Source organism: Zosterops lateralis (genome assembly GCF_965231275.1).
Source record: "Zosterops lateralis genome assembly, chromosome: 3".
Lineage (NCBI taxonomy): Eukaryota > Metazoa > Chordata > Aves > Passeriformes > Zosteropidae > Zosterops > Zosterops lateralis.
In genome coordinates, this window is record NC_139764.1 from 89,789,411 (window position 1) to 89,814,623 (window position 25,213).

General features: G+C 36.3%; 1 protein-coding gene across 2 annotated transcripts in view; it reads right to left on the minus strand.

The window, feature by feature from the left end:
- Window positions 1-25,213, minus strand: part of TINAG (tubulointerstitial nephritis antigen) — a 38,182-nt gene that overhangs the window by 3,189 nt on the left and 9,780 nt on the right. For both annotated transcript variants that reach the window (XM_083856642.1, XM_083856643.1), the window contains exons 5-9: window positions 21,726-21,849; window positions 19,881-20,031; window positions 14,296-14,476; window positions 13,797-13,842; window positions 9,377-9,482 (exon numbers count right to left, since the gene is read on the minus strand). In XM_083856642.1, the coding sequence (XP_083712768.1) occupies window positions 9,377-9,482; window positions 13,797-13,842; window positions 14,296-14,476; window positions 19,881-20,031; window positions 21,726-21,849 (608 nt within the window). The remainder of the gene's footprint in view (window positions 1-9,376; window positions 9,483-13,796; window positions 13,843-14,295; window positions 14,477-19,880; window positions 20,032-21,725; window positions 21,850-25,213) is intronic.

Here is a 25,213-nt window from a genome sequence, read left to right on the forward strand (position 1 = left end):
TGATCATTAAATTCAAGGAATCATAAAATGATGTTTGCCATAATGACCCTGGAATGCAATAATTGTGTTTTTTTTTAAAGAGGCCTCATGATGCATTTTCTTTTCATTACCACATGAATGTTCAGGGATTATCAATAATTGCCATTTCTTTGATAAATATATTTCAGACACAATCTGTCATGATCATAGACTTTAAAAAAGTTATAGGCTGTTGAATTTCATATCAAATTCAGATTTACTTCTTCACTCATGGGCATTTTACTAAAAAAGTTTATATCAGCTGTATCATGAAAGTCCAATTTTAAAACAGTCTCAAAGACAGAGAAAAATTGCCTTGAATTTATATTCATGTATTCCTGCATTTCGTACTACACATAATTTTTCCCGCTTACTTGAGCATGATGATGACCAGTTCCCACAGGGTCATACTTCTGTGATTAAATGTTTTTCTAACATTTTTTATTTTCTCTAAGAGTCATCTTCTAGTTTCTTACATTGATAGGAATTTATCGATTCTCAGAAATGTTTCCAAATGAAAGAAGACTTGGAAGTCAAGGTAAAAAAGGAACTTTTTTTATCCTTGACTATAATGTATCCTTAACTATAACTATGAATTTAGTTTCCCAGAGTTTGTGTCATCATAGATACATAGGCACTTGAATATGCATTTTATTTACAGTTTAGAAAGAAGATCTGCTTTCTCAGTAATCAATGCCTATGGGTATTCATCAAATACTCTAAATTAAAGTATATTAAATTAAAACATAGAGTGCAGCCAGCAGATCAAGAGAAGTGACTGATTTCCTTTTTTGGGCGACTGCCATTCTGTGTCCAGTGCCCAGTCTCGAGCTTCCCTGTACAGAAGAGGCATTAACAGGCTGGAACAAGAACAGCAGGGGTCCACTGAGATGTTTGAGGTCTGGAGCACATGATGTATGAGCAGAGGCTGAGGGAGCTGGTTTTGTTCATCCCTCAGGAGAGAAGGCTCAGGGCAGATGTATTTGTTGTCTTCTTCTTCACAAAGGGTGGGTAAAGAGAAGATAGAACAGGCCCTCCTGATACATTTTGGTGGTCCCCCCACTGCTCCCCTTCCACATCCCCTACTTGAACTTTAACCTCCAGTGGAAGTAGTGATGGCTGCATCCAGCTTACTCTAGATAGATTTCCAGCTCGTTTTCCCTGCAGAGTAGCAGCTCAGAGAAAGTGTTGATTGGTCCCTCAAATTCTTCAAGATAAAAAGTAAAAACAAAAGGCGTAATCCTGAAGGAGTTTAATAGAGTAACTAAACTCCCAGAGGAGTTAGTTCCCAAGTGGAATTGACAGAGACTTTAAAGTGAGTTGACACATTCTTGGACAACATCCATTAGATAGCAATATTGTATTTTCTGGAAGATGACCAAAATAATCTAATCACACTCTTTTGTTTGCTTTTGGGATTATTCCAGTTTGATATTTACTCCAAATGAATGCCATTTTAAAAGCAAAGAGATGTTGGATCTCATTGTACTTGGACAGACAGGGAATTTCTCAGGGTTATTTTTGCAAAGCTTTACATCACTAATGTCCTAACCTTTGGTATTTTTAGGGAAACCATTCAACCTTATGTCCTGGTTTCAGCTAGAATTCAGTTAATTTTTTTTCTCAGTAGCTGTTACATTACTGTGATTTGGATTTGGAATCAGAGTGATGTTGATAATACACTGATGTTTTGGGTTTTGCTAAGTAAGGACTTGTTTTTTCCTTTGGTCTTATGCTCTATCACTGAGGAGGAATGCAAAAAACCTAGGAGGTATCCTAGCTGGGACAGGTGGCTGGAAGTGACCAAGAGGATATTTCACAGTATATAACTCGTGCCCAGCATATAAACTGGGGGAGGGTACCCAGAAACACATCCAATCTGGGTTCAGGAAGGGGAGTTCTGGTGTCGGTCAGTAGGTGGTGAGCAATCACATAGGACAGCACTTCTTTTACCCTTTTTATCATCACTTGCCATTGTTATTTTATTTTATATTATTTTTCATTATTAAACGGTTCTTATCTCAATCTACAAGTTTTAATTCGACTTTATCCCCCATTCCACTGGAGTGTGTTGGGGAAGAGATGTAGTTGAAAGAGTGACTGGTTAATTTCCAACTGGGCTTAAATCATTACAACATTTCATATCCAAACTTCCCATTTTTATTTAGAAGTAAAAGATGAGATTTTAAGAAATAATTTAGAAGGTCTGTCTGTCAATTACTGAAAATTACTTTTAAAAGGGATTTTTCTTCTCTCTGGCAAGAATATTCTGTGAGAAATACTCCACTTAGCTTTTCCAAAAGAAACTATCATGATCTTCAACTGAATAACCTTGAATTAAAAAAAAAGTAATTTCATGAAACTGCATTCAGTCCCCTTCAGGAAAAAAACTAAGCAATGTGTTTCCATTTACTCCAAAGAAACCTGCTCCAAGACTCTGTAAAAAGAATTCTGTTGCTCTTTCAGATAAAAAGATGAGTACTTGTGGTCTTATATAAAATGATTTTCATAATTTTCTGTCCAATTTTATATAGTAGAGGCACCTTATCTGTTCTTTTCAGTAATAACTTACCCTTGATATTAACTCTGTACTAGCAGGCCCTGAATACACAACTCTATCTGACAGGTAAAAAACTAGAATACAGAGACTGTTTCAGTAGTGTTACAGAGAATGGAAATTGGTTTTATTTGAACATTTCCTAGTTTGTTTTTCAATAAACTACACCATTAAATGAAGGTGGACTTCACAAGAAAAGCATAAAGAAAGCTACCAGAAAAAAAGTAAGCTGATAATTAATCATTGAATAAAATAATAATAAATGGGAAATACAACCTAATATAATAAAAAGGGTTATCAGCAGTGGCTTCAAAACTAAGGTGTTTTGCCAGATAACAGAAACTAGATTCATGTGCTTATACTCACTTTTGTAGGTAAAATGCTCTTAACAGCAAATACAGTGAAGACTTCTGAAGAGTATGCTAAATAATATTATACAAACTGACTCCTTAAGACTAAATATATGAGCTGAAAACAAATACTGCCTTAAAAATAAAGAGGAATGACAGGTCTTAGACCTCGAGCTAATTTATGCAGATTAGTTGTTATTAGTAGAAATCAATGCTTTGCATTAACCAAGGATTTAAACTGCTTGCTGGACAGAAATAAATGCAGTCCAAAACTTCTTATCTCAGTCTCTTCCCTGGACTTGGTTGTATAACTCTCATGATGTTACCAGAGAAAAAAAAGGTGTAACTATTGTGGGTCATGTCCTATTCTTAGTGCTGGATCACAAAAACTAGCAATTTTATCTACTCAATTAGACAAAAGTTTAATTCTTAATCTTATATTAAAAATAAGAAGGTTAGGGTCATTGACTAATGTTCGCCACAAGAGAAAGCTTCTTAGAAAATGTTTGCTGGAATTTGAAATTGTAGTTTTGCATAGAGTTTTCAACATGAGAGTCAAATTGAGTCAGTGAGCCAATAGTTAAATAACTCCCACAGATCTACTGTAATGAATTATGTGAGGGACAATCTCATGGATTTAACTGCATGAGTCATCAGACACTCTATCTTTTCACCATTACCTCCTCATGTATTTCTCTTTGCTGTAAAATGTTTGAGTGTTGCTGTTTAATTTTTAACTATAATACCTGATGTTGATTGTCTGACAATGAAAAAGTAATTTTTTTTTTTTTCCCCATGAAAGAAAAAGAGAACTCAAGCCCAGGTTTCTTAACTCAGGAACAAAAGAGTTTGGGTTATGACTTTTGGTGGTTTAAGTTATGTGTTTGTAGTTATTCTGAGTTTAAGCTCAAGTGAGGGAAACTAAAGAGAAAAAATATAGAGAAAAACAGAGTCTCCAAAGTCCAGACCTCAGATATCACTAACAGGAGTCAAGACTTTGGACTTCGGATTGGTGAATCATTTAATTATGTATTAAATCTCAGAATGTTGTTGCTCTGTCTGGCTGTCTCCTCAATAGTAAACCACAAGCTCTTTGCCTCATGTATCAATTTTATCTCCATTAGTATGGCTTTTTGTGTTAAACATTCAACCAATGTTTCTTTAGGGCATAAAAGTTTCAGTTTAGTAGTTGGCTAAGCCATTTAATCTTTTGCATTATTGCATTTAAATCTTTCAGTGAATGCTAATTAAAATAGAGGGGAAATATGTTTCCCGCTAATGTACATCTCAATGTCTTCTTATTAAAGCCTTTTGTCATTCTGAGTTCCTTCCAAGCATTGAAAATCTATCTTGTTCATGAAAGATTATCAAGGCTTTTAATAATATTTTCTTGTTTACTCCAAGCTTTAAAGTGATAGTACGCAGATTTAATTGCAGCCAAAGGCATAGGCTTTTGAGACCTTGGATTTTTTAGTGTCATGGCTTCAGCAGTTGCAGCTTTTTAGTGAGGTATGGATCACATATTGTAACTTGGCACTGATACTAAAGTGATTCAGAAATAAAAGTCTGAGAGATTTGTCTGAACAAGATGCAAACATTCATGATGGATATTTCACTAACTTTGAAAAGCAATTTGTTTGAACTAGAACCACAGCTACTCCATCCAATGTACCTCCTTGACTGAACTGTACTTTCCTTACCAAACAAACTATGGCATTTTATACCAACAAATCTGCCTCAGGTTTTCTTTTCCTATGGACATTACATTTCTTTTCCCAGATGGAACTAAGAAAGCCAGAAGACAAGAAAGAAGAGAAAATAAAATTTTAAAAACCCAGCCAACCAACTAACACAAAAACAAACAAACACAAAAAAAAATCAAAATTGCAGAGAATCTGGTATAGAATAAATAAGGTTTGATCAGAAATCCTAGCTTAAATGTACAGATCTGAAAGAAATCTATCACCAGGTTCATCTTTGCTGTGAATTTAGTCTTTTTTTAATTAAGAGACCTTGAGATAAAAATGACTGTTTCGTATGTCATTTTTCAGCCATAAGTCTTCTTAAAACAGGAGAGTGCAGATGAGAAAATGAAAATTACCAAACTAATAGTTTGTCCTCCTTAGTCCCACTTGCCATTACATTGTGCCTCTTTAACTGATGTTCATTCTGGTGTCATTAAGAGCTGCAATTGTGTATGTATGGATCCAAGAATGCGTGTATGTATGGATCCAAGAATGCATGTATGTACATACACAAATACATATGCAAGACATTCTGAAAATACTGTCATACTATGAATATTACTCACCAGTCATTTTGGTTTTAAGCAACTTTAAGATGCCATTGTGTGTGGGACTTCTCTAATCTAATCTAGAATTTTTCATTTTAGCTATTTAAGTGTGATGTTATCCCACAAATTCTATTACAGTCTGCAAGGAGAAATCAGATCCAACAAAGCAATTCAGCTCACCTTTAGATACTTAAGCTAGAACAGATGAATATCTATAAAAGATAAAGGGAAACATGCAGAGGCATAAGAATATAACTTCTCTATGTCAAAACTTAGCTGTTATGTATTCCAGTTTCCATTACTCACTTTTTCTGCTTACTTCCCTGTGTCTGGAATACTGACACAGAAACTGCCTGAGAGATCCTGCTCTCTCTAAGTATCTGTGGGTCAGATTCTGCCGTCAGATTCCTGAAAGCCCTATTTCACTAGAGAGACCGTGACCAAACCCAAACACTCTGCTACCCACAACAACCTCCACCTGGCTGCTCCTCATTTCCCTCTCCTCCTTCCATGCTGTTCCATCTTTTTGTATTCTCTCCCTGAGCCTGAGGTCACACAGTACCTCACTGGAGATAGAATCCAGCTGATTTAGTCTTGTCACAGCTGATTTTACAAATAAGACTTTGAATGATAGAAAATAACTTGCAATTTCATGTTGCAGAACAAGGAAAGCCAGTCTAAACATTTAAAATCCTTCCAGTCCAGTGACCAATTAGGCAGTTTATATGTGCATTTCTGGTGTTGTACAAATAGCTCTTTCAAGCTTCACCAAAATGTATTTGCATTTTATCACTCCATTGCCTTATATGTTGCACAATTCACTGGCAATTTAAGGAATTTCCAAAAATGTTTCTGAGATATTACAAATATCAGTTTAATAGGGTCAGTCATTATTATGGCTGCCTTTTACAAATATTCGATCTATTTTATGAAGGAGATTATGAATAAAAAATGAGCCTACAATAAGTATCAACCCACACAAAACTGCATTTTTTATCCTATCTATCAGCATGTGTCTGCTTCTTTTTGTCTCTCCAGGAGCCATCTCAGCTAAGCAAAATGCAAATATTCATCAGTATTTTTATCTGAAGTACAACTGTGATGAGATTCCCATGAGTTTTTTATTGAGGTCAAGGAGTCTAAATTTTCCTTTGTTCCCAAGTTATATATGTGTGACAAAAAATTTACACCCATGACACATATTTTGCATTCAAATTCATTGAAACTATAATTCATTGAAATATAATGAATTATTTTAAAAAGTGATGGCTTAATCTTGCAGACATTAAAATATATACAAAGAAGCGCTTTAGAGTTCATGATGTAGAATCCTATTTTACAGCTGGAATTATCATTACTAGAAACACCTATTTTAAGGCTCCAACAGCCTCCAACTTGTCAAGATCTCATTCATTTTTTACAGCTAAACAGCTCTGCAAATATTTTTATATGGCACTATCTTGAAGGCCCAACATTTGTACGTTAGACATATCAAGAACTGCTAACTCTTTATATTGTTGGATCTATTGGATACTTCAGCAATATTCAAATTAAGTAAATGTTTTAATAAGCAAATGCATTCCCCACAAATTAAATTCTGAACAAGTCTGAAGTTTCCTAATATCATCTTCAGTTTTCTTCTTTTTCCTTTACTTCTTATGTCCTTTTTCAGTACATCAGGCTACTTGTCTTTCCTCCTACTCTGTGTTTAGCAGTGACTATTTAACAGTGACTATAAACCCGTGTCTCAGTCAAGGCACTCAGACTTTGCTCAGAGTGGCCCCTCGTGTAAGGATTACTATCTTTTCTTCGCACAGTCTGTCAGTTCCCATTTAAATCAGCATGCACTTGAGCATAGAAATACCAAATCACAGAATATACTGACTTGCAAGGGACCCACAAGGATCATTGAGTCCAACTCCTGGATTCTGCACAGCACCATCCCCAAGAGTCACACCATGTGCCTGAGAGCATTGTCCAAACACCTCTCAAACTCTGTCAGGCCAGTGCTGTGACCACTTTCCTGGGGAGGCTGTTCCAGCGCACAACTACCCTCTGGGTGAAGAACCTCTTTCTAATATTAAACCTAAACCTTTCCTGGCACAGCCTCAGGCCGTTCTCTTGGATTTTGTCGCTGGTCACCACATAGAAGAGATCAGTGTCTGCCCTTCCTCTTCCCCTCACAAGAAGCTGTAACTGCAGTGAGGTCTCCCCTCAGTCTCCTCCAGGCTGAACAGACCAAGTGACCTCAGCTGCTCCTCAAACAGCTTCCCCTCAAAATCCGTCACCATCTCTGTTGTCCTTCTTTGGACTCTCTAATAGTTCAATGTCCTTTTTATATTGCAGTGCCCAAAACTGCCCCCAGCACTGGAGGTGAGGCTGCCCTGGGGCAGAGCAGAGCAGGACAATCCCCTCCCTTGCCCAGCTGACAATGTTGTGCCTGATATCCCCCAGGACAGGGTTGGCCCTCCTGGCTGCCAAGGCACTGCTGACTCATATTCAACTTTCAATCAGCCAAGATCCCCAGGACGTTTTCTGTGGCACTGCTTTCCAGCATCTCATTTCCCAGTCTGTCTGTACACCCAGGGTTGCCCCATCTCAGGTGCAGAATCTGGCACTTCCCCTGATTGAACTTCATATGGTTGATACATATGGTTGGCACATTAGTTATCTCCTACTCTTCCTCCTCAGCTACCACTTTGTCCCCTGGTGCCATTCTTGCATAATCACTCATCTAGGGAGGGTATTCTGCACAAATGTGGAGCAGCTTTTCTTAGAGAATAGTTATCACCCTATGCTAGCACTAAGCATACTTCACAGCTCTCCCAACACCTGAACTCACAGCCTCACAGCAGCTCATCCTGGAGCTAAAGTATTCAAAATGCACTGCAAATTTTATTGTCTAATGTTATTGGTTTCTCACGGCTGTTACCTTAAATACACACACAAAAACCAGCACATACCATCTATCCTTCATAAACACCTTTTCGTAATTCAGTGCTCCATTTTTCTACACTAAATTCCAGTTTCTCTTTTTCATTGCTTCACAATATTCTCTATAATGATAATTTGGGAGTTTTTTCTCTATTAGCCTGACTCAATACTTTTTGCAGCAGTGTCAAAGATGATCTTGCATAAGCCTGCTGCTTCTTTTTGCTCCTATGCCACTATCAAGCACACTTGTAATCCATAGCCAGCAGTTTTTTCAACCATAGGCATTCCCATGCCCTTCATGAAGACGTCTTCACTAAGATCACAAGCACCAAATGTACCTTCTTTTGCAGTTTTTAAGTACATGTTGAAAATCCTCACAGTAATCTTCTTAGCACACATTGAATCATTATTTATATGATATTCTAGACCACCAATAAATATTTGCTTGGGATTCCACAGTCATTTTTCTGTGTATTCCCTCACTGAATTAATAAATTCATCCTTGCATATTTCTTCCATGGCAAAGAATAAAGCCTCATGGTATGTTCACTAATTCAAGCATATGCATTATTAGATAGTTGTCTTCTTAACACAGTGGCCCTGGTCTGCATTTGAGAGGAAATCCACCAGTGTACTGCACACATGCTTCTGAAGCAGTTTCCCAAATAAAACCAGCAGCATCTTCAGCAGCAGTTGGTTTCCATTCAGGACACAGAGAGCCCAGACTGCTGTGCCTGTAAGCTATGCCATTTAAGTGGGACTTCTCTGTCAATTTCCATGTTTCTATTTGAATTCTGTTTGATGGCATATCTGAAGAAAATTATATAAATTTTGTTCACAATTTGATATGTACTTGGAATATTTGTGATTATTCAACCAAGTATTTCTATATGGTGTGTATATATGTGTGTATGTATATATATGTGTGTGTGTGTATGTGGATTTAAGCTATATTTATATAGGATTTAATGGCTTATTCTATAAACATTATATTTGAAGCTTTTCAACAAATATAGGAGTAGATTAAAAGATGATGGGCCTGCACCTCTTTTCAACACTCTCTAAAATTTGTGGACAAGGCAAAAATGAAATCTCAGTCTTATGTTGGGAGATAGCAGTGTTCCATCTGTGACAGTCAAATCTTTGGGTTCCAAACTGGTCATTGACATTTTATTACACTCATAACTGGCAGAGAAAAAGAGTGAAAGAATGTGTTGTACTCACCCAAGGAGTTTGACTGAATGAGTTTTCCATTTAGATCCTGCTTTCTGGGAGTGTCGATATATTCCCTCTTTGTAAAGGAAAAAATCATCATACACTTTCATTATAGCTGAAAAACAACAGGAAAAATCACCACAATCAGCAAACATTATTTCTATTATTTTTTGCCCCTTGCATTTTACCAGTGAAATTCTTGTTGTGTTTGGACTGCATTAAGTATACTTTGTAATTCTGCTGAAAGTATCAATTCAGAAGTCCCTTGCTGTGAGTGAACCAATAGAAATATTTCAACAGAATTCTCTCTTAGGTCTCTTATCGAGATTGTTGATTTTCCTTGTCATGGACACTCCCTCTCATTGACTTCCAATGCAGTAAGAAGAAATATTGCCTTGTGAAGGCTTCCATAAATTTTGAAATCTAATTCAATAAAATTAATCTCCCTAAGGTTCATATAAACTACTCAGTTCTGACTAGGATCTGCATATTCAAGAAAAGTATTTAACAGAAAATATATATTCTGTGAAATATGGTGGAGTGACATGCCTTTTTCTGAAACTTAAACTTCATCAAATACACAGTAATCTCCTGAGAGAAAACTAGATTGTTTTTATATGTATAAATCATGACTGCTAGTTAAAAGCGTGGGAAAAAAACACCCCTTTTTTTCATAAAAATAAGGTGAAAGAGCTGATGTACTGAAAATTTTGTGCAAGAGAATGAAGATTACAAGTTGCATTTTGAAAATAAGACGTCTATTTATTATTTCTTAGGAGCATCATTCATTTATTAAGAAAATAGTTCTGGGTTTCTTTTCCACATATGTTCTGCCATCTTAGTACCACTTGCTTTATGGTGGTCTACCAGATCCAGAGAAATTAATACTTTTCAGGTCAACGATACCTTTAGATTCCAGTAAATTAGAAGCATTAAATATAAGCTTTATTTCATCTTATTTTTAGCTTATGATTTTAGCTGCTGCGCAGCTTGGAACATGAGAATTAGTGAAATTCAATTTCCCAAAGTTTTGCACCTTGGCAGTCCCATAAAGTACAAGTTTCACTGACCGTTTTTTATGTGGTTGGACCATTTATGACATATGTGCCTGGTGTAGACCTTCCGTATCCAGTAAGCTGAGGTCATGCTGCTATATTTTCTGTCTAGCATATTTACAGATTTCTTTTTCCTACCTGAATATTTTCACAAACTTGAAGGAAATCAACTATCTTTACAACAACCTCTATCATATTTGGCTGAAAATAAAAAAAAGTCAAAACATTTAGGGGATGAGAGAGAACTCCCAAAACATGGTGAAATGAGGCCATTTGTCTTGCCATGGACAAGCCTGATATTTCCCCATCACATCTTGGTTGAAGCTCTGCCAATGAGACCCACTGTTCCTGAGCAGAGGAGAATATATCTTGTGCCCCAAATGAGACACATTCTTGTCTGTGAAGAGATATCATACCTAAATTTTTCCCACTGAAATGAAGTAGAAATTTTTGAAGTGTATTTTCAAAATAACTTTAGTTTACATGATAGAATTTTATCCATGATCAGATATCATATATATACATTGCACACACATGCGTGTGTGTATATATGTATTTGTATATATGTGTACATATATATACCTAGGTATATGAAATACCGTGCAATCAGGAGCTAAAAAATGGTACAGTCTTTGGAGTTAGAGTGGTCTGGGTGCATGAAGTACAAGATGGACAAAGATTATGGTAATTCTAGATCTAGTACTGGGATATTTTTATTTATGCATTGACTTTGTCCTGATACAGACTGTGACTTGGACAGGACAAGGTGATCACAGTCCACTACCTAAATTTGTTCCCTCTCACATAGGAGAGACTGCATTTCCCAAAATGAATGGATTAATTATTAATGAATCAGAAAAGGCAGCGATTTTCATAAGGTTGACTGTAGTTCATGCATGAGCTTCTTCCGTCATGCTGAGACTGTCAGATCAATGCATAATAGATACAGCAGATTAAAAGATTGGTTCCACTATGAATTCCCCTGCATAAAATTCTTAAATAGGGATTTTTGTCTCTTTTTAATTATAGAAAGACTCAAGAAATGAAAACTAGTTGCAACAAAAGGAAACAAAGTTTAGCTCTATACATTGATACAACCAAGTGCTTTCTACAGATCGTTTTCATGTGTTAGCTAATACGAAATTTTTTTCTCAAGACCGTAACAGCTGAAATAGTAAGTTTTGTGGGGTCAAAACTCTGATGTATTGCCAACAATGTGTGAGTCTCTCTTTTAATTGAGACTGACTAATGCGTCAGAGAGGATAATTTTCCTACATCAGCATTATAACCATCAGAGTATTTCCTAAAGTCCATGAAAAAAAAAAAAAAAAAAAAAAAAAAAAAAAAAAAAAAAAAAGAATGGGCATCATTAGATTGGCCACCTGAATGTTTTCAAAGTATTGGTGAAATTTCACTATGTTTACTTAAAAGTGATTTCTTAAAAAATCTAGTATTTCATCATTTAAATCCAAAAATGCTATTTGCTCAGTTTCTGTACCATGTAAGACAATTACATAGATCATAGAGAAATTTTCATTCCAACTTGAAAGCCTGAAAGCTGTATAACATAAAATCTTCAATTACATTCCTAAACCTACTGCTTCACAGTTCTTAAAAAACAATTCTTTCTTAACTTTGAATATGTTCAAAAATCAAAGTCCATTCATCATAATGATCTTGAAAGAATCTTGAACATTTCCCAGCTATTAAATGTTACTTAGTACATTAGATAAGACTGTACCTAAGCACTAAGTAAGTTCTTCAGGAATGACAAGAGAATGAATAATGGAAAACCTCCCTCAGTATTTGAAGATCATTTGCAGAAAAAAGTATGATATGGTTTTAAAATTAGACTTTTGCCTTGGTTGCGTTTGTAATATGTGAAGATAGAAGAGAGGATCAGTGACAAATTACAGGGCCATATCTCTGATTAATTTAAAATTCGTATTATAGCCAAAAGAGAAAACAGCAAGTGATTTCACTCAGTGATGCATACTCTAGGTTATATGCTGTTATGTAGAGCTTGATTTTTCTACAAACAGCAATACCTTAACTCGATACACAAAAAGCATTAAAATTTTTTAAAAATTATAATAACTGTTGAGTGGCTAAATCCTAACAAATGGCTGAATATTGATTATTTAATGTGCAAAATTTATTACTAGCAGATTAATCCAGCAAAATCTGTTTATACACGACTACGAATGCAATATTTGAGGTCTGAAACGCTATCTTGGGGATTCTAACTTTTTGATTTTCTAAAAACACCAGAAATTACTGTCTTTGCATCTAGATCAAATATTTTCCTTGAGAAAACAAACTTGGACAGAAAAAAAAAAAAAAAAAAAAAGACCAGACTGATGATATGGTGATATGGATCTTGTTAAGTCTGAGCTTCAGATTAATTGCAGCTGCCCACATAAAGAGCTTTAAGAAGTAGTTTTAACTCCGTGATGCACCAAAATTAATTCTATCTAATAATCAAAACTATTTGAATAATAAATGGAAGATTATGATAATTCCTTATATAATTAAATGCAGTAGAAATGCAGAAGTCTCCTGAAGCAAAATTCTTTGGTTTTGCATCAGCCAGCCATCCAAGACAGGTGGAGATCCTGCGTTATAACCTTCCTCCATCATCCCAAGCCCCACATCCATCAATCTCTCTAGTTACACTGGCCTGGGCTGTGAGCAGGAACCTGCATTTTCAGCTGTTGCCAGCACCATTCATGGCCACATATGGACGTTATCCAGGTAAAACCCAAAATTTTTGCAGTTCCCTACTCAATGCTGAGATCTCTATTTCTGATCTCTGAGAGGTCAGGGATATGCATTGCAAAGTTCAGCAGCGAAATTCAAAACTGATATGCACCAACAAGAGCATTTGGGCTCCGAAATGAGAAATTCGGGGGTATTTCAGTACGGAATGATTTTCTAGAAGGCCCGTATAGTTCAGCATTACCTTCAGAGGAGAGCAGGTCTGCTGGACTGGCCTTAGCCAGTGGGGGAATCAACCCCAGCCCTATAGAATCCTGTTAGGCTAACATTTAACTCAACCTGCACAGCCACAGTTTGCTATTTCACCAACGACCAAAGAACTATCATGACAAAAGGCACATAGGTTTCTTGCACACAGACTTTGCACAAATTTTCAACATATCTAGCTCAAGGTCATTTTACTCTTAACAGGCTCTGATGCAGTCATGCTGCCTTTAGGGCCACTATTTACCCACCAAATGTCCCTGGATGAACTACAGTGCATATGATTGTTTTTTCACTGTGTCGTATAATTTGTATTTTCTAGTATTTTGATACAAGGTCATTGTACAGTCTAATTATTTCAATAATGTTATCATCCTTTAAAGTTACCGTACCTTGCACTGGTCCTCTGTCCTTGATTTCTTTCATTATATCAGTTTCCTGAGAGGATGTGAGAGCAGCAACAGAGAGAGCAAGGGAAGATAACATTTATTAAATAAAATTAAAACTCATACTAATTTATCATTGTGTGGGCATATATATAGTATAAATATACCTTCATACTTGTATTTCTGCTGGAGAATATTTGGTTTGCAAAATTAACAAAACCTTCAGAAACATGTTTAAGAAGAACAGCTGCACTATTATGACTGCGTATTTTTTCCTGTCTCTAATTTCTATGGGATCACAAAGTATCAGCTTTAAAGAGATTATGTAGAACTGTACAGAGAAACTATAACAAATTTCAACTCTTAGGAAAATTTAAGGGCAACATTAAGGAAAATTTACAGCTCTAGTCTTGAAGTTAGGTGAACATATTTTAATATGCCAGATAATATTCAAACCCCAAAAGAGTAAAATTGTTGAGACATCGTATGAATTTCATGAACTTACTTTTGAGGACACCCTGTAGTGAGACGCACACCGGTATAACCGATTAGATTTTTCAAAAGCATTGGGACATGGCCCATTTGTATAGTTTTTTCCATATTCACTTGACACATAACACTGATTTTCAGCTGATGGCTCCAGGTGTTTGTTCCAAAATGATGGATAACAAGCATATGACACAATCCTGTTCAGATATTTAAAAAAAAAAAAAGTTGATAAGCTTGCTTAAGCATTTTTGCCATTTTACTTCAAGCTTTTAATTATTTTGCAACTGTGGTATTTCAAGTAATCTTCGGAAGTGTGAATTACACATACTTCCACTGGTGGCATTTCCTTCAAATAATATACATGATATTTATGATTAAGTTTCCATTACAACAGCCCTCTCCCCACCCTTCTCCAAAGAGAGAGAGGGTAAAAAATGTGTTTAGCACTTGACACCTGGTACATTCATCTCATTAATGATGAATGAGAGTTCACTCTGAAAAAGATCAATACATTACCAGTGTTGTCAATGGGCTTCATTTATCAAAAATGACTTGTGAAATGAAATACATGGAATACTGTTTGACATTTCTGAAACAATATACATGTTTCTGTGTTAATGCCATGCAGGCCTATGAGAGGGTTTGTTTTACAGAGCATAATAAAATATTTTGCTGAAGGAGAATATTTAAAATAGTCCTATAAAAAGCATTTGTATTTAGGTAGTTTATCAATTATACTGGACTTTGTGAACCTCAGGAACTGAAAACTATATTATTACACAATATGGAGTATAACTATGCTTGCCTGTGTATACTTAGTTGCCAGAGGTTTTTCAAGATAAGCCCATATGTGCTTCAGCTGTTTTGAATAAGAGATGGCATTTTGCCATTAGCATTTGGTGATAGAAAATCTGAGAACATCTTTTTCTTTCTGCCCAAAGTAGACCACATACACACAGTAGCACACTGCAGCTGTGTAGTAATCCAGATAAGATCTCTCACTGTGAACTGAGAGTCACGTTTGAATCTTTTCACCAACCACAGTTTCTGCAGTCTTGATTAACACAATTGAACAGCTTTCTGCTGAATCACGATTTTGTGTGTGCTGAAGCATCAGCACAGCAGTAAACATTAAAAACGCTTCAAGAAGAAGACCCTTCCAAAAAAGCCATAGAAGAAAAACAGAAATAGATATGAATATGTTTATATGCACAAATATAGATACATACATACAAAAATAATGTTAGAAACAAGCAGGATCCAGGGAAACTCTGCAGTGTGTTCCTATATTCTTGACAGAATTCATTTGAAGTCACATTTGTATGTTCAATCTAATGAAAATTTTTGTGGATTTATTGCATTTCTATGTTTGAATTGTGAGATACGAAAATAATCCTAAACATTAGATAGACTATGTTATTTGCAAGTTAGCTAATAACAATAACACCTTTCTCATACCCTGCAACTGCCAAGAGCCCAAGGTACAAATCAGATTAAGCATTACTGGGATTATAAGTACTATTTACGTTCATGTATAACTTTTATACCACTTAAAAATGAATTATTTCTTCCTCGTTCTTGATGAATATACCATTTTTGTTTTCCTTATTAGTTAAAATAGATGCTTTCATAGAACACTTATTTCTCCCAAATTATGACTTGTAACTGAAATACTTAAAACTAATGATAATTAGTAATAGAATACATATTTATTCTTTAATTAATGGAGGAAGACAAAGAGAAAGTGATGTTTAAACAGTGTTTCACCTCCACTTACAGCAGATTTCACTGTTAATTGGGGGTTTAGTGATTCTGAAAAGTCAGGTCTCAGCACTGGCCAGCCTTCATGGAAGTTTATGGAAATCTTTTTCTGATTTCACTGGGGATAGTTTAGGTCAGCACTTGATTTTTCTGAACATCTGTCAAAAACACGAGCTAAGTACACTCCAGGAATCAAAACAGCAAAAACTTTAAACAGCATTGAGCACCTGCTGTGATAATTTACAAGGTCCCACAGAAAATCAATGTGTTTTCTCCCTATTGCAGGGCCTGGAGATAGTGAAACAATGATTGCAATAAAACAATTCCTAAAAATAAGTCAACTGAAAGTATGAGGAAGCAAGGACTATTTGACAGCTCTCATTCAAAAGACACTTTTGACTTACGCCATAAATTTCCAACTTTTTCTCATTGTCACAGGTAAAGGGTTATGGATTACCTGATTAACTGATTAAATTATGAGTCTAGTAAATCAAAACAGGTTTGGGGGTTTTTTGGAGGGGGGTATTTTTGTGGGTTTGTGGGGTTTTTTGGTGGTTTTTTGGTGGGTTTTTTAGGTTTGTTTTGTTGGGGTTTTTTTGTTTGTTTGTTTTGTTTTGGGTTTTTTTATTGTTGCTCTTGATATTCTTTGGTCTTGGCTACTGTCAGAGACTTAAAGCTGGGTAATACAGACCTTTTCTCAGACCCAGAAATGCTGTTTTTGTGTTCTTCCACTTCTGTTCTACAGATATTTGGATATTTGCCTTAATGTGTTTATTTGTACCTGGAAATGTGGGAATGGGTTTTGAAATATCATTTGAACTTGAGGAAAGAAAAGCAAAATGTAGAAATGTTTATAAAAATAGGTAAGTAGGGATGCTTTCATGTGTAGTAGGTACTTTGATGACAAATCGATGATCAGTGACAAAAATACATAGCAAGCAAAGGTCTGTCATAGCACAGTGGTATTGTACATTATATTGTACAGAATAAAAAATTCATTATGGTTTTCACAACTGCCCTTCAGATTATTTATTGAGATGATCAGCTGCAAGAGGCTGGCGTATACAGGAGGCTGAGCAATAAGCAAGTACTTGGGAGTGTGGAGGTGAAAAGACAGTTTCCAGATGTGCTGTGTGAGCTGGGGTGCTGTGGCTCTATGTTTCCAGGCTCACATCAGACAGAAAGCCTGTTCAGCACACTATGGTCACACTGCTACTCAGGTCAAACATTGCATTCACACCAGAACAGGCTCCTGCAAGGGAACAGCTAGGTTGATAATGAAGTGCCTTGTAGAGCTTCAGCCTGCCTTGCTTTTCTTTTAAAAACAAGCTAACTCTTTTATACTTAAATTGCTTCCGCATAACAGGATATGTCACTAACCACAGTGCTAAGATAAAACTAATACTACATGCTGGCATATGAAGAATTTTATTATTATGGGGCTCATGGTAGTTCTGCCTGTACAGGGGTAACAGAGGGAATAGAAAACTAGGAGGTTGTCCTGTTGCTGCATTCTTTACAGTTTTTCCTCTAAAAAATAACATCCTCCAACTGTTGTGGAGATAATGCTCCTAAAAAATTTTCTCACTTCTCTTACCTACACCAGCAACTCTTGCAATCCTGTTTTTAACAGGCAAGAAACTAGTCCAGAGGGAAAGCACTTCAATTACTATCCCAGAAACATGAGCTACTGAGTATAATGACTGTTCTTCTAGTTACAGAAAAGTATTGCATTTAAAAATGCTTATAATTAAAATGTCAAGTTATAACTTTAATTTCTTCATGAATGAGGCCTTTTCCCTTAGCTCCCAAGGTGATGAGTGGCCTTTGCTGGGTAGAATCACTCAGCTGAAGGATCTCCTGCTTAAAACCTAAATGAAAGCTGGTTTAGTGTTGAAACCTGAGAGAAAAAGACAGAGGAGGAGCGCTCGAAGTAAACTCTCCCCTAATAATTCAAAATCCTTGTCGTATCAGAAATAGTTTGATACACTTCCAGAAAGCAGAATTATCACTTGTATAGTGTGACAGGTCTTTTCCTGGATCCTCAGAGTGCCATGTCAACTATGATACATCACGTCTGACATTCTTTTGTTCTTGACATGGTTTGTTTGGTTTTTTATAAATAAAATTAAAAGTTGACAGAGAGAACACCTGAGATCTCTCTGTCTGTCAGCTTCAGATATATCAGAGCAAGGGATGAGATGATATGAAAGCAAGACAGGAAATAGATTTTGGTATGGAACAGAAAGGAAAAAAAAATTCTGGTAATGTAAGAAACAGTAGGATTTAATTATATGGTACCTAAAATGCAGTTATTGAAATTCTCCTGGAAGCCATTTCCAGGCATACAAACTTCAAGGAGCTGACTGAAAGCAGGATGTGCAGATTTACCATGACATCATTTAATGATGATATGATGAGATGATCTGACCGTGATGAAATGACTGGCTCCATAGAGAATAAGTAAAACAGTACCTATCATTTACCTTTAGTGACATTTTCAGCACAGATTTCTGTGGTGTTCCTGTAGTTTATTGGATTAGGTAAACTACTCACAAGGTCAGTTGTGGACTGGCATGTTGATAGGTTGACAGGTCAAAGTGTCTGTTTATTAATGGCATTTCCCAGGAGACAACACAAAACAACACTTTTGCATCTCTATTAACAATCTGGACAGCCAGATGTAAGGCAACCTTAGCAAGTTTGTGGAAGGTGTAAAACTTTTAGGGAGTGATTAGTATGCATGGCTGCTGTTCAGAGCAGTGTTAATAGGCTGAAGAAATGAGCCTGACAGAAATATCCCAAATTTCAACAAAGACAGATGGCAAATCCTGCCTCTGAGCCAGAACTTCCCAGGTACTCGAAGGGCACTGCCAGTGTAGAAAGTTGTTTCACAAAGAAAGGCATGAGGTCCTGAGAAACAGAAAGTTGAATGGAGGTGAGCAATGAGCCCTCTTGGCAAATGTGGACAGTCAATACTGTGCTGTTTTACCAAGAACATAACCAAGACATTGTGAAAAATTAACGTTCCCCTCAAATTACTACTCAGCAGATGGAGCTGTATTTTCAGTTATGTGTTCCCTGGGAAAGACACTGGCAAACTGAGCAAGTCCAGTGGAAGGTACGTAGGGGACTGAGCTGAGGCAACTGAGCTTGTTCAGTCTAGAGAAGAGAAAGCCAGAAGAGTATTGATCATTCCTGTCTTCACCCACATAAGGAGCATTTCTAGAGGAGACAGAACAAAACTCTTGGAGATTCAGAGTGAAAAGCTGGAAGGTGCCAGTCACAAGTCCTACCAAGGAAAATGCTGATATAAGAAAAATAATGTTTGACAACAAGTCAAACAAACTGAACTGCTGCAAGAAAGGTTGTGGAACCTCCATCCCTGAAGATACTCAAAATGTGCCCAGGGATGTGGCCTAAACAGCCTGATCTAACGTCAAAGTCATGCTTAGAGCAGAATGTTGGACCAGGTCACCTCCAAAGTTCCAACCAAAAAAAATTTGTGATTCCATAAATGATTACATCCCATTTAAAAATTTCTAGCTCTTCATGGGGAATTTGATAGCTCTTAACTCTGCTTAGTCTGATCTGAAGGAAGAAGGATCTGGTACAGTCCTTAAGAGTGTTGCACTCTGGAACAACCTTGAGATGAGATGATTACAAGTTGCTTTATAGAGAAAAGACGTTTGATTCTTTCGAATATTCACAATGTTGCCTCATGCAAATGGTTGCTTACTGCTTACACAGAAGTTTTAAGTACATTTACGTGCTGTCTTATTAAAACTTAAGCAACTGATTTAATTTAAAATAATCTCAACAGCCAGATAAAATATTTACCCATGCATTTTCAGATATCTCCAGGCACCATCAATACTTCCACCATTACATCCATGTTGATTCCTGGTATCACAAGAGATCAAGTTCTGAGCAGAAAGGTTGTCTGTGATCTGACCCTTTGACTGAATGGCTATTCTATCTGCTGCAACACCTGTTTGAAAATAAATTTTCTGTTACCAAAACCAAAAAATTGCTCACAGCTTTGCATTTGTTTTTGTGAAAAAGGGACAGAAATATAACCTCAGTATTTTCAGCCTGTGCAGATATCTTCACTAAACAATACTGATATAATCTGTCCAGACTTTTGTGAGAGAGGATTGTGAAACTGCAAAGCATCATGAGCAACTTTGCTGTTATATGACAAATTCCTAGATTTACTGGCTATTATAAAGTCCCAAATATCTAAACATCAGATGAGACATTTGCATAATTTTCTTTATCATATTTGTAAATGCATATTCGCATCTGGTTGTCTTCATCATAAGAAACAAATACTTCCCAGCTTTCTGCAGCTGAATCTCCAAATCTCTTTGCTTTCTTTTTTACCTTTCTTTCCTTTATGTGAGGGGGAAAAATATTTTTTAAAAGAGCAGTCCTATGAAGAAGAAAATTAAAGACTGAAATATTGGTTTTATTGCAAAGAATATTTGGAGAGGTTCATATTGAAGTGTAAATGTAGGACCCTTTGTACCTCCTTCCCTTACTACATAAAATTATTCATCAGACATAGATACCTTATCTGAATTCAATCAGATAATTGTGATTCTTAGTATTTATATATTTATGAACTGATTTAATGGCAGACTAGGTTAACTAAGTTGTGGGTGAAACTAAGGTACTTCTACTTTCTTTATTGAATGACAAAGAAAAAATCATTAACCCTCACTGCCAGTCATTACCTGTGATTAAATTTTATTTGTATTAATTTTAGCACCACATTTTTGAATTTTAAAATATTTTTTAAAAAAAATCTCTTGAAATCTAAATTCCCATCAAAATCAACAATAACTTGGGTGAACTCTGAGGAGGACTTCAGAAAAGAAAGTTTGCTGATGTCACGTGACAACTGTATTTTGTGCTTTTGTGAGGTTCCCATGATAATGAATCTATTTTCATAGGTATAAAAGCCTTTTACTGTAAAGTGTTGGGATACTTACAGAAATTATTTAATAAGAAAAAATTATACAGAGGTACTTGAGGTGCTGTTCATTGAGCAACAATTAATCTTGAAAATTCAGACTGGCACCTAAGGAACATGTGAAGGCATCTCACCCTACACAGCTTTGAAAAGAATTATGTGAATTAAAATGAAAATATTTGTTTATGGTGAGGAAAAACTAGACACAATATCTGCAAAGTCTTTCCCTCAGTGATCTCTGTACATGTCTGCAGTAATCCGCCAAAACACCTGTTAAAAGCTCTCCTGGTTTTCTCTCTTTAAAACTGCAGTGGAATAAATATATCAGAAAAAGAGCGTGTTCAGTCTGGTTTTTTCAGGGAGCTGGGATTTGCTGGCCTAAATGCACCTTTCCTTCTCTTACTGTTGTGATTTGAAAAGCATTTGCAGAAACCTGCACCTGTGAGGACTCACTGGCCAAATTAAGTCGTAAAGACTTAGCTCATGCTTATGTTACACAATTTTATGAAAAACAAAGTGCTGCAGCTTATATTGACATTTAAAGATTTTGGGACAATATAGAGGAAAAGTTGTAGCAGTTTTAAATGTTCCTATTTGGTAATAAAAGATGAAAAGCGAGCTGATACTATTTTGTTACTAACCACTACAATTTTCATTACATGTCTAATATCACTGATACTTTCAAAGGGAGTAAAAAGAAATATTACTTGCGGTTGAAAAAGCCCAGGATGCTCCACAGTTCCGCTGATCCAAAGGATCATGAATCCACTCAGGCCACTCATAAGTGGCTGAAAAAATTGCAGGAAACTTTTCTTCTGGAAGTGACTCTCCCTAAAAGAAAATGTAGAAGATCTGTATATGCTCAATTTGCTATTTTTATCATAATTTTGTTTGTAAAATTCTTAATTTTTAGACTGAGGAAACCTAAAGCATTGGCCCCTGTGACCTCCCAAGCAACTCTGTGTTGGTTTCCCCATGGCTGGGTGCTGGAGACCCCTGAGAGCAGGAGGGCTCTGACACTCCATTAGCTGAGCTGAAAAGCTGAGATTCAAGACTTCCAACCTGGATAACCTGATCAGTTCCTCTCTGATGTTTTACTCAAACAATAATTCCCTAGTAAATTTACTAAGTATGACCCAACTGATATTTTTGGAAAGGAAAGCCCTCTGCTACAAATAGCAGAGAATTTAAATACCTGTTACCCTGTTCTCCAGACATGTGGCTGTAGGTAGGAAAATTTAGTCACTGTGGGAGAGGAATCAGTACAGTTTATCATTGATTTGTCTTCTACATAGAGGTTATTCAATCTGAAGCAATTATTCCCTTTCCAGAATAAAAATCAGTGACTTTTCTTCTGCTTTTTAATCTGATAGTGAATTCATGAAAATTCATGGTCTGGTCTCTAAAGCAATTTGGCCAGCCGTTTCTGGCACCTTCATCTCTCAGCCTTAATTTATGTCCCCCTCCGAAGTCCTCCAAGCTTTGAACAGATATTTGCATATGCAAGAGCCATCTGGTACAACTGCTAATAATCTGCTCTGTGTTCAACATATAAAAACATTGACCCTTTTTTTTTTTTTTTTACTGTTGAACTTCATGGAATGATGGATTATGCTATGCAAGGAAATAAGAATGGCCGCAGAGAATTGCAATATTAGGCCATGCAATCAGTCTGTTTCAAAAAATTGTTGGTAACCTCAGTTCCAGAAGGAAATAAAATATACAAAATAAGATAATCTGTTCCTAAGCAGAACACTCACTGATGCTTCCTTCTGTAAGCAGGCTGATATTGTGAAGCCCAATGGCTTCTATCCTGTTTAAATTCCTTTTTTTTTTACTTAAATTTACTTATCTTCTAATTCTGGGTACCCTTGCTAAAGTTTTTTTCTAAATTGTTTTTGTGATTTATAATCATAAAGCATACCTTTTGCTAAGATGATTTAAACATTTGAGACCAGTTCCTTCAAACTATTTTAGGACTCTTTGGAGAACCAAATGTTAGCCCTTTGCCTGTATCAAGATCACTTTGTTCTGTACACTGTGAAACAGCAGTGCCTCCATCCAGCTCATACACCTGGATTTGCCACAGAAAATCCCCAGCTGAGAAAAAGTGGGTAAGGAAAAAGGAACCTTGTACCTCAGATTTATATCAGACATTAGGTTGGGATACAGTCCCAACAGGCAAATTGCTACAGTCTATGTGTACAGTGGTTGAGCAGGCTGGGCTGCAAGTCCTGAATCCATTAAGGAGTACTACAAGTTGCTAGGTCACTTCAATGATTTTGAAAGTCTCACCTCCACCTATACAAGGTCAGTAACTTTTTTAACCTTGCTAAAATATTAATCTTAATATTTTAATTTTCTTAATAATATTAATATTTTGATTAATCAGTTTCAAAATACTGTTTTTCAGAGTTTTATATACATGAGACCTGCAACATCAAGTGACACTCAGGAAGCAGTAACTAGTTTCAAGGATAACTTGACAAATTATCATTATGTCCATTATTAGTGAGTAAGCACTAGCTCAAGATTTACTTTGAAAATGAAACATAGAGGAGAAATCCCAGACAAATAGAATTTCTTTTATATGATAACACTGTTCACTACTAACCAGTAAAAAAAGCAGAATTTGGCAAATGTTTAGCCCAATTATTTGGGTAATGGCTTCTTACAATGCTTATTATGATTCCTTATTACAAGTGAGGCAGTTGAGAAAAGCAAAATTCCAAATAGATTTCCCATCTTGACAATGTATTACTTCGTGTTTTCCTAACCTACTGCCAATGTATTTACTAGCCTCATATTGTAAATCCCAGAGCAAATTTCTCATTAACCTTCAGCCTTGCCATATAGAAATGCAGGACTGATCTGTAGCCAGAAACGTTGGCTTTTTTTCTGGAAAAATTGCTACCCTGATATTGAGAAGTGCTTCTGGTCTGCGGGAAATATCAAGTCTAGACAACTGTTTCTCAATGTATGCTCCATGGACCAGCACCAGACAGCACAAGGCAATCAGCAAAATGACTGGTGAACTATTTTTAAACCTTTATATGTACTCTCTGCAGCGAAGTTAGCAGCCTGGCCAAAGCAGGAAGGTAAGAGGACATAAAAGTGCACTCAAATTTCAACAATGACTTCTTCCAAAAAGATAGATGACCAATAAAAGAAAAAAGGTCAAAGATAAGTGAATTTGCAAATGTAGAAATAGTTCCCGTGAGGGAAAGCAATTTTTTTTTTTTTAAATGTAGCAAAAGCATTCTGGACATCACTTGCTTTGTGAAGACCAAATGGGCATGAATGACCTTCAATTTGCAGGAGACCTACAACTGCTGAGGGTTTTTACTGTGAAAAGCCATATATCAATGGACAGAGGGTTTACTTTGTCTACTTTCCGATTGTTCTTATGAGTTTCTTGATATTTAGTTTAAAAATGGTGCCTTATTACTGAATTATGTATTTCATTATCTTGCTAGATGGCACTTAGGTGAGCACCTTGCTGCTGGGGGTGCAGACCTTACCATGCAATATACCTCTTGCCGGGACTTGTGCTGACAGAATACCACCAGAAGTGTATCAAAATGGTTTTAAAGATGTTGCGATTATTCTTGTGCTACATGGAACTTCAAGATGATTGCACTGTCTCCTGCAGTGAAAACGCCTTCTCAGATGGAAGAGCTTCAACTTTGTCAGGAGGCAAAAAGTTTTAGTGGTGCATTTAGGTGCTGATCTATCCTCAGGTCTAGCCATACTGTGCAACAGAGGGTCCTCAGCTCAGATTTGGTTCCATATCATTGTCTTTTGGGTATTCTAATCTATCATCATGTCAAACGTCCCTTCCAGACAAAAGCATCACTTTGTTGAGCAGGTAAACTCTTTCATTAATAGCAGAACTTTTAAAAGCTCTATGAGTGACTTCAGGAAGTTTGTGATTTCCCTAAGAATTTTGCAGAAGCTGAGAAAGTCATACAAAGAGTATTATTTCATATTTTTAACTTTTGTAAGTACAAAGATTTCCTAGAATCCCATGAAATGTATGTGATTCCAGCAACATGTAAGGAAGTCTCGCGATGACTAAATGCATGAATGCGCCAAGTTGGATTTCTGGAGAAAAGTGCATTGAATTTCCTTGGGTGTCTGGCAGTGCCACAGCGAGTTGGGTTGTGGCTCACAGATTTCAGAAGACAACAGACAG